Source organism: Sturnus vulgaris, chromosome 32 (assembly GCF_052056855.1).
Source record: "Sturnus vulgaris isolate bStuVul1 chromosome 32, bStuVul1.hap1, whole genome shotgun sequence".
NCBI classification, from domain to species: Eukaryota; Metazoa; Chordata; class Aves; order Passeriformes; family Sturnidae; genus Sturnus; species Sturnus vulgaris.
This window is the reverse complement of record NC_142274.1, coordinates 301,229-310,999: the sequence shown is the minus strand read 5'-3', so window position 1 is coordinate 310,999 and position 9,771 is coordinate 301,229. Positions and strand designations below refer to the sequence as shown.

General features: G+C 46.9%; 1 protein-coding gene across 1 annotated transcript in view; it reads right to left on the bottom strand.

The window, feature by feature from the left end:
• Positions 1–798: 798 nt before the first annotated feature.
• LOC148220679 (myosin-binding protein C, fast-type-like) overlaps positions 799–9,771 on the bottom strand; it is a 58,217-nt gene continuing 49,244 nt past the window's right edge. The window contains 1 exon segment of the mRNA XM_088154842.1: positions 799–1,222. Coding sequence (XP_088010968.1) covers positions 799–1,222 — 424 coding nt within the window.

The window sequence follows — 9,771 nt, the reverse complement described above, 5'->3', positions numbered from 1 at the left end:
TTTCTTGAAACTACAATCTTGGCCTGATCAGCTCCTGATACCTCCCAGGGACAAGCTCTAATACTTCCTAACCCCTAATACTTCTTGGGGACTTGAAGCCTGGAGAGGGGGAACTCGAACTCCCTGAGGTGGGGAACGCAAATCTCCCCCAGATAAACTTACCCAGGGACTCAAACCCCGTCAGGGGAGACTCAAAATCCCCTTACCAATAACTCTGTGTGGGGATTTGCATCCCTTGTCAATAACCCCAAGAAAAATAATTTAAATGATATCTTTACTTACCCCAGGGATCTTGCCTTGAGTCCCTGAAGGTCTAAAGTTGAGGTTCTCCCCGAAAATTCCTCAGTGCTGGCTGGACATCTGTTGACTGTAGATTCATGGAAGCTCTAGGCTGATCTTCTGGCTGGCTCTCCAATTTACTGTCAAAAAATCTCCAAAGTATTGGAATAAGACTCCTTAACACTAATTTGGTTTAAAGAAGGCATCATTTATTCAGGCCTGAGGTCCCACAAAGGATACTCCTAACCATTTGAGCACACACAATTTTACAAGTAAGTGCATATTACAATTTACCCATTACCATAAAGCCCACCCCAAGTTCCCAGATCCAGTACTTCTTTTGTCTATTACTACATTCTTGAGCCAGATGTCTTCTTCTCATCTTCTTTTTCTTGCTGGGAAAGCAGTTTTTGCGTGCCTTGTTTCTCAGCTAAAAGTTCACAGGCACAGTAAAAATTAAATTAATTCTTTTACTATCACCTTGAATGGAAGTTTCCCTCCGGCTTCCTTCCCTGAGCACTACTCTTCCTGCAGAACCACCCTGATAATGGACCTCCGTGTGTTGGACATGGTGGCCGTCACCTTGACATGGCCAACACTCACCTGGACGGGCTCCTGGCAGGTGTCCAGGGTGACACAGTAGCACGCAGTTGTCCCGTTGTAGGTTGGGGGAGTCCCCCTCTGGGACATGCGGGTGTAGGTGTCCTCCAACCTGCCCAGGTGAGCTTTGACCAAGGACAGCTCCAGGCCCAGCTCCATGGGGAACAGGTTGTAGTCCAGGGGGTTGGAGAAGAAGATGGCCACAGTGAAGGTCTTGGCCTCATAGACCAGGACTCCCACACAGCCACGGAATGGGGGGCTGGAGAACCGGCAGGTCTCAGAGGAGCCGGGGGGCACGAAAGGGCTGGGGGGGAAGGAGCTGTGCCCGCTGTAGAAATAGGTCCTGGGGAGGAGAAATGGGGGGGATGCGATCAGGGCAGGATGGGAGATCGTGGTGGAGCAAGTGATAGGAGCATTGGGCATATATAAAAACCTGTGAATTCCCCATTGCTTCCCAAACTTATATTTCAATGGGCTACAAAAAGAAGCCCTTTCAGATTGGCCAGTTGGCCCCTTTACCATGACATAATCACCTGTTATTGGTATTAAGGCTTTATTTAACATCAAATATGTTGCTCCTGTGTTTATCAATTTTTTTTTTCTTAGTTCCCTACTTTTATTATAACCAGAAGGTCTCCTAGGGTAAGATCCTCTGCTCCATTCCTCTTTTCAATCTCCTCTTCTTTGATCATCACCTTTTCTTCCTTCTGGATACTGGAGTTGAAATAGAAATTGCTTTAACTAGAGTGGGGGATGGAACATAGGCCGGAGTCTGGATAGAAGAAGAAATCTCAGGAGGTGGAATGGGACTGGAGTGGGAGATGGGACCTAGAAATTTCAGGAGGTGGAATGAGGGAAAAGGAGCTGAAGTAACTCGAGCTGTCTTTTTTTTCAGAAGTAGAAGGTAAAGCGGGAGTTGAGGTTAATAACCATCTCAAATTTGCTTCCCCTCTCACCCCGCTTTGCCTTTTAGCAGGTGGTTCAATAATATTCCCCAATTCTTATTCCAGAGGGTTAGCTGGATGCACCTTATCAGGGTGTGTGCAGCGTTGGTTTATGGAGCATGTACTACAACATTATTTTAACTTAGCCTCGTTGTCTTTTTCTAAGACCAATACCAAGGGGTCAGAGGGGGCTCTGAGTCCACAATCTTTCTGCCACTCAAGGTGCTTCAGGAGGAAATAAAACCGAAAAACCAAAACAGTCAGTGTAAGTCACCTCCTCCCATTTCTGTATCTCAAAAATAACATAAGCTGTAACAAAGTTTCATAATGTAAATATCCAACTGAGGGCCACCTGGCTCCCCCCTCAAGTTTATAAAGTGGCCACTATTGTGTACAAAACTTTACAAGGGTCTTTTGGTTCTCTGAGTCTCCATACCCCACTAGCTCCTTCCAATGTGCCAAAACGCACCCCAAAGGACTAGTTTTAGGGATTGTTGGGGGTTGAATTGTTCCCTTTCCTTTCTGTGGAATTTCTCCCATTGTTATGCTAAGTAGTTGTGGCTACACCTTAAAACGACAGATAATGTTCTCTCGTAGGGGGGTGGCTGGAGGGGGGGGACCGGAAAAGGAAAGATGGGACGGGGGGTCTGGAGCGGGGGACTCTCTCTCGCTTGGCTCGTGGAGTGGGAGGACAGCCCGGGCTCCGATCTGGCATCTCCCCTGCCATCCCAGCACTGAGATCCACGCTCCCTGCCGTTGGACATCGCTCTGCTGCTCTCCCACCTCACCCTACTATCTCCGGACACTCTGCTGAGCACCACGACCAACACCATGAGGGGGGAGTCACTTTCCCATCCCTCTCACCCCTGGGCCGCTGCTGCCATCACCCAGCCCTCTTCAACTGCGCGGGACCTGCCCTGCCCCCAGCACCGGTAACTGAGTGCAGGGAGACGGCCTGTGGCCAAAAGGGACTGGAGCTGAGCTATACTGTTCTGTTCTGTTGTCAATTTTTATAGCTGTTGTTGTTTTCTGCCTTGTTAGATATCAGTAAGGAACTGTTATCCTTATCCCCACATCTCCTGCCTGAAGGCCTCTGATTTAAAACTAAAATAATTAAAAGGGAGGGGGTTGCATTCTGCATCTCAGGAAGGGGGCTCTTGCCTTTCCTTAGCAAATACCTGTCTTTCAAACCAAGACACCACCCAACACGGATCACCAGGACCACGGATCACCAGGGCTCTGCCCAACGGGGGTCACTGGGGATCATCCAACACCAATCCTCCCATGAGGGATGGAGCTGGAGCAGAGCACGAAGCTCTTCCCACACTCGGGGCAATCACAGGGCTTCCTTTATTGGTGGCTCCATTGGTGTTGGGTCGAGTGAGAGCTCGTGGAGAAGCCGTTCCCACACTCAGGACACTCGTAGGGCCTCTCCCCGGTGTGGATGTGCCGGTGGGCAGTGAGGGTGGAGTTGTGCTTGAAGCCCTTCCCGCAGTCGGAGCAGCGGAAGGGCCTCTCCTCTGTGTGAATCCGCTCATGTCTGAGGAGATTGGAGCTGCTCTGAAGCCCCTGGAGCAGTTGGTCACAAAGGCACAGCAGGGGAATGCAAGAAGGGAGGAGGAAAAGGCCAAGGGGAAGGCAAAGGCCATGGCAGAGTTTCTACAGCCCCGAGGGATGAACCCCAGGGCCCAAGGGGGCCCCAGCACCCAGGGGCTCTCAGATCCTTACACCATCCTGAACCAGGTGCCCTCCTCACACTGCCACCATTCAGTCCTTGATGGCAAAGATGCTTTCTGGGGATGCCCACTCACACAGGATGGTAAACTGTATTTTGCCTTTGACTGGGAACAAGAGGTAGAAGGGAAAATGGAAAAGACATGGATGGTCCTTCTGCAGGGATGCACGGAAGCACCAGCCTTATTTGGGCAAGCCTTGCAGAAAATATCACAAGAATTTACCCCACCCCCAGGGATTGGGTTAATGCAGGATGTGGATGACTTGCTCCAATCAGGAGGACAGGAAGTGGTAGAAGAAGCCTCTGTGAATTGGCTGAACGTTCAGGCTAAAAAAAGCATCTTTGATTATTTAAAAAAAAAAAAAAAGAGCAAATGCTCTAAAAAATAGTTAAATATTTGGGACGTATTTTGACTGTAGGTTTGTGGTGTATTGACCCAGAGAGGGTCTGGAGAATCTCAGAAGTAATCCAGGACTGAAAAGGAGGTGCAAGAATTCTGAGCATGAATAGGAAATTTTGCAGGACCTGGATTGAGGATTCTCTGTTCTACCCATAACATTGTATCACTTTCTAAACCTCAATAGCCTCAAGGTTGTGGTATGGACAGCAGAAAAGCAGAAAAGGAACAAAAGCTGAGAAAATGAAAAATAACAAAATGATTGGTGCCCCAGCTATGACTCTTCCAGACTCAGGAAAGAAATTTGAATCCTAGGTGTGTTATAAGTACATATGATATTATTGTCTTTTTGCAAATATTAAAATGAATGCTATCTGTTGGAAAACTTTGCTGTATGAACATAGTTTCTTATAGCTCTGTGATTAACAGAACTTATAAATAGTAGTGATAAATATATTTTTTTGGACTACAACATTTTGATGTAAAATCTTTTGTTCATGTAACTAACTCAGGGAATGGAAAAAAGATAATCAGGAAAGTCTTCACATTCTTGGATTATGGAACACCAGAATCCCAGGGAAGGAAAAAATAATGATTTACAGGTTGGGGAGAACGATTCTGAATAATGCATGAAGGTCTATGAATATGCAACATGTTGCTGCATTTAGGAAGTGTTTTCTGAGTTAGTGTGTGCCCTTGGCTGAAGGCCAAGCATCAGGCCATTAAAACCTTTGGCCAGAGCCAGGGCAGATATTCAATTATCTCCCTTGGAAGTGATCTTTGGAATTCCTTACCCTGGTAATTCTCCACCTAGTTCGTGGTGGGGATAAGGGATGTATATTTCAAGCAGTCTGTGGCCAGAATCCTCTCTTGTGAAATCTCTCCCACAGGAAGCTGGGCTGGCACAGAGCCTGCCTTGGCACTTTGGTGGTCACAGCATCCACCCAGGACTCTGCCTCTCAATTACACTCACACACTGGGCTGCCTGGGATTCCATTGCTGCAAAATATACCAACTCTAAAAGTTTTTTACATTCCGTTTTACTAGTCAAGCTTGGTTTGCCCTTGTCCCAGGAAAGGAATTTTAAAAGGTTTTTTTTTTAAGGAATTTTAGACCACTCAACAGAAACAACCACCTCAACAGCCTGGGAATAGCCCAAAAGATACCCACAAAGAGAACATCCATCAACAAAACATCAAAGAAACATCAGCAACCATCGAGGAACACCTGCCCCAGACACTGCCCCGGCATAACTGGAGACACCTGGTCTGGAAAAGAGAAGGAAATCCAGGAGTGAGAACCTAATTAACATCAAACGAGGAGAAATCTGGGTCTGCTAAGAAACAAAATACTGAGAACTACACAATTTGGAAGCAATGAACATTAAACCAATTTATTTCTATGGGTTTAGACTGTAAAAAGTTTAGGAAAACTCTAGCAAAATTCACATCTCATGGAATGATTTTCTCTGCACACACGGGCTATGTATGGATGAAATGATTTCTGCTGCACACCCTGACCAGAATCAAGTAATGCCTTGACTCTCTAAAGATATTGTTGGATTGTTTTTGTTTTTACCACAGTTTCAGGGACAAGATTACACCATTAGAATAACTTTTCATAATAATCCTACTTTTGTATCATCAGTTAGGTTTGGGCCAGGGGTGTGACAATCAATTTTTACTCCTAAGAGAAGAACTAGAAAAACTTGATTGCATTGGAATTTCTCTGTGTATATTTGTGGCTGGCTCTTAATGATGGCAGAATTTCAGAATGGGTTTTTCAATGCTCACCTTTAGGCTGCATTTTGCAAAACTAGAAGAGTATTAGTGGTGAGGCTTTAACGCATAAACAGCTAATACAAAATCGTTTAAAAAATAGAAAAGAAAAAAAAGCAGATTGTGGGGGTGCACGTGTGAATCACCTAATGCCTGCTCTGGAAGAGAAGCATTGGTTCCAGGCAGAGCCAGGAGAGGAGCTTTAGAAATGCAAATTAACACTGCTAGGGCAATGTGTGCACAATGAACCAGGATCTTCTTGCCTGGGGGAGGAATTTTGCTGAATCCCTCTGTCCCTCACCCCAAGCTCTGCCTGCCTGCACAGATGGAATTTGCACAACTAAAGGCAGAGCCCATAGTCAGGATATCTGACTGCAACAGAAATTGGTTAAGCTGCAAAGGGAAACAGCAAATGCAGAATGTTGGGAAAACATGAAAAAAGTGGGGGGGAATCATCCCTCTCCCCAGAGAACTGAGGTGTTTTTGCTCGTCCAGAGAAATCAGCTGGAAATCCAAGTATTTGACGATTTAATAAGATTAGAGTGGTCAATTGATGCAGCCCTGGCTGGAGGGAGCAGCCAAAAATGGGGAAAAGGTGAACGGCCCCCAGAACAAATTCTACAACACCATGGACCAGCCTCTGGGAACCCTAACGAATTCATATCAGGAGACAGAAAATCCATCCGTAATTTGAGTGGCATAATTAGGTTTAAAACTGTCCTTGAAATAATAACCAACCAGACAGCTCCAGCTCCTGACACTCCTGCCAACCAATTCACAGAAATAAGGAACGAGACATTTCACCATGGGATGTGTGACAATTGATAAAAGATTCGTGTTAATCACAAAAGCATTGGGGTTTGCATAAACCAGAATACTAAGCTCTGAAGTGAAGCATGGACACTAAATAAAGGAAATTATATGATAAAAGCATTCTGTTTAAAATCACCTTGATATGTTGTATTATATTATATTATATTATATTATATTATATTATATTATATTATATTATATTATATTATATTATATTATATTATATTATATTATATTATATTATGTTATGTTTTCCAAATAAGTTGTATCGGCTACCAGCTTGCAAAATCAGACTTCCCGAAAAGCCCTTCCTGCCTTTGTCTGATCAATACAAGGTTCGGTGGAGCGTGGAGTGGGCGGTGACCCCTCACGTTCCCCAGTGCTGCTTGCTCTGTCCATATCAAATAAAGCAATCTAAATTTTGCTGAACATTGAGACTTTTGTCTCTCATTTATAACAGATTGCATCAGATTATCTATTAGCAGAAAGAGGAGGAGTTTGTGGAAAACTAAATGACTCAAACTGCTGTTCACAAAATAGATGATAACTGAATAGTGGTGAAACAGATAATAAAGGAAATAAGAAAATAGCTCGTATTTCGGAGAAAGGATGGGAATGGGACACGTTTTCGTGGTTCCCTGGCAGACCACGGCTTAAACGAATGCTGTTCCTCCTCTGATGTGCTGCAGTATCTCTCATCTTTTTACCATGCAGGACATCTTGCGCCAAAGAGGACACATGAAAAGAGATTGAGTCAATGGAAATTAACAGTTTGTAAAGGCAATTCTTGAGAAAAGGAGGGATTGAAAGCAGTAAGATTAATATCATAGTAGGGGTGCATATTAAGGGGGACATGCAGTAGGCGGATCGGGAAGTCTGAATCTTCCAAGTACCTCAGGCAGGGGCAAAGGGAGAGGGAGAATAGAGCAATTAGAAACAACTAGAAAATTAGAACAATAAAAGGCTGCGTTTTAGAGACCACATGGCCTCTCTCTTTGTTCATCAATAAAGTCACTTTTACAGGACTCCTCTGTCTCCTTTTTGCACACAAACCTCTGGCCACGGGAATTTTCCCACACAGCCCTAGGCACAGGGCAGCCACCTCTGTGCTACCCACAGGAACCGGGACGAGCCAGCGCTGCTCCGGCACCGGCTCCTGCCGAGGCCCCAGCGGGAAGGAGACCGCGGGCAGCCGCTCCCGCAGCGCCCTCAGCCCAAAGCCAACACGGGCCGGGCTCGGCACAACCAACCCGCCAGAGCCCCCTGCCGCACCCTCCACCCACAGCGAGCTCCGAGCCCCCGCAGAATACCGAGCACGACTCCCACCTGCGCTGGGCTCCGAGCTCCGCCGCCGCCTCCCCGGGCTCCGGCTGCTGCCACAATGGCGCCTTTGCTGCTCTGCCCAATCAGTGCGCGAGAACCAGGAGTGACAGCAGAATCAGCCAATGGCAGCGAGGGCCGGGCTCTGCACACGGCCCAGCCTCGGCCCGCGCTCTCAGGGCCCCCCGGGCTGTGGGAGGGCAAAGGCGGAGATGAGGAACAGCCCTGGAACGGGCCCGGGCCCGAGCCACCATTGGCCTGGAAACACAAACAAAGTTCTCTGCAGCTCCCGGCACGCCTTTCCCAGCCCTGCGTGTTCGCTGGCTCCGGCTCAGTGGGAACCCTTGGAGCCTCACTGCTGCTACCCCATCATTGGGAGCATCAGTGCATGGCTTTGATTTCCCCCAAAAAGGGAAAATTGCTCCACAGCCTTATAGATGAGTGAAGGAGGAGAGAGATATCTCACAGAAAACTCCACAAACTTCCAGCAGGACAATGAGAAGTAAATGAAGACCCTTCAAACCAGCTTTCCCTCACCCTTCCCTCCTTCCAGCTGTACCTCCTACCCTGGCAGTGCAGGATGGGAGAAACAACGCTCACTTTTTTAAACTTTGTGAGGTTTATTAAATCTTAGCATAAAAATACAACAACAGACTGAGAAAGGAGAACAATCAGCACTGAGAGCACGGGGCTAAACCCCCTTGTGCTCACCTACAGAATGGATGTTCTACCTTTTATGCCCCTGGGCCCTCCCAAAGTCTTGTCCCTGAACTCCTTCTCTGCCGTCCATTGCTGGAGACTACTTTCTTACATCTGCACTGGAGGTCAGGTGTAGGAACAAGCAGAGTGTTGGGGGTTGGTCTTTTCCTTTCCTCTCTGCCTGTGAAATTTTTTCCCATTGCCATGCTAAGGAGCACTGATGGCTAGATCCTTGAGACCTTGAGATGGGGGAGGTACAGCTTCCCTGGATTTTTGGGGTTTCTCTTGGAGGAGGGCGTCGGTGGGGGGGGTGGTGAGGAAGGGGGAAGGGGGGAAGACTGCAAGATTGGAGGCAGGTAAAGATGGGGGGGAGCAGTTCCTGGCATTCGCTCGCTTATGGCTCTGGGAGCAGGAGAGCTCCTGGAAAACCTCGCCCCACCATCCCAACGCCTCCTCTGGTGTTGGATCCCTCACCCCTGCTCGGACACTCTCCTGCTTCAGTCTGTATCTCCAGCATCCTGTTGGGGCACCAGGACCGACACTGCTCCAAGGATTCACCAGCAGAGTCTCTCCTCCATCCCTTCCCATCTGGGACACAGCTGCCATCGCCCCCAGCACTCCTGCAGCCATGTGGGATCACCGCGTCTGCCCCTGCCCACCGGGAGCCGGCTGGCACTGACTGCCAACTGGGACAGCATCTGCACCACAGGGAAAGGTGTCCACAAACAAAAGAATTGCTACTGGGTTCCTGTTCTCTTTGTTGTTAATTCCATAATTGTTGTTTTGTTTGCCTTGTTATATATACTAGTAAAGAACTGTTATTTCCTATCCCCATATCTTTGCCTGAGAGCCCCTTAATTTCAAAATTGTACTAATTCAGAGGGAAGGATTTATTTTCTTCATTTCAAGGAAAGGCCCTGCTTTCCCTAGCACACCTGTCTTTCCAAACCAGGACAAATGCCCCAACTACCTAAGCCATGTCAGGATAACAATACAAGGGGGAGGGGAAAGAGGACTATGGGAGGATATATTACAATAACATCATTATACACCCATAAAACTTAACTTAGGCACAATATTCATCCTTTAATTCTGAGAGCCAACCATCACATTTCTCATCTATAACAAACCTCCTTTTTCCTTTTCATAAGTTATTAGGCTTAAACAATGGACTCTTATTTTCAATTCTGATGATTTGCTCTTACA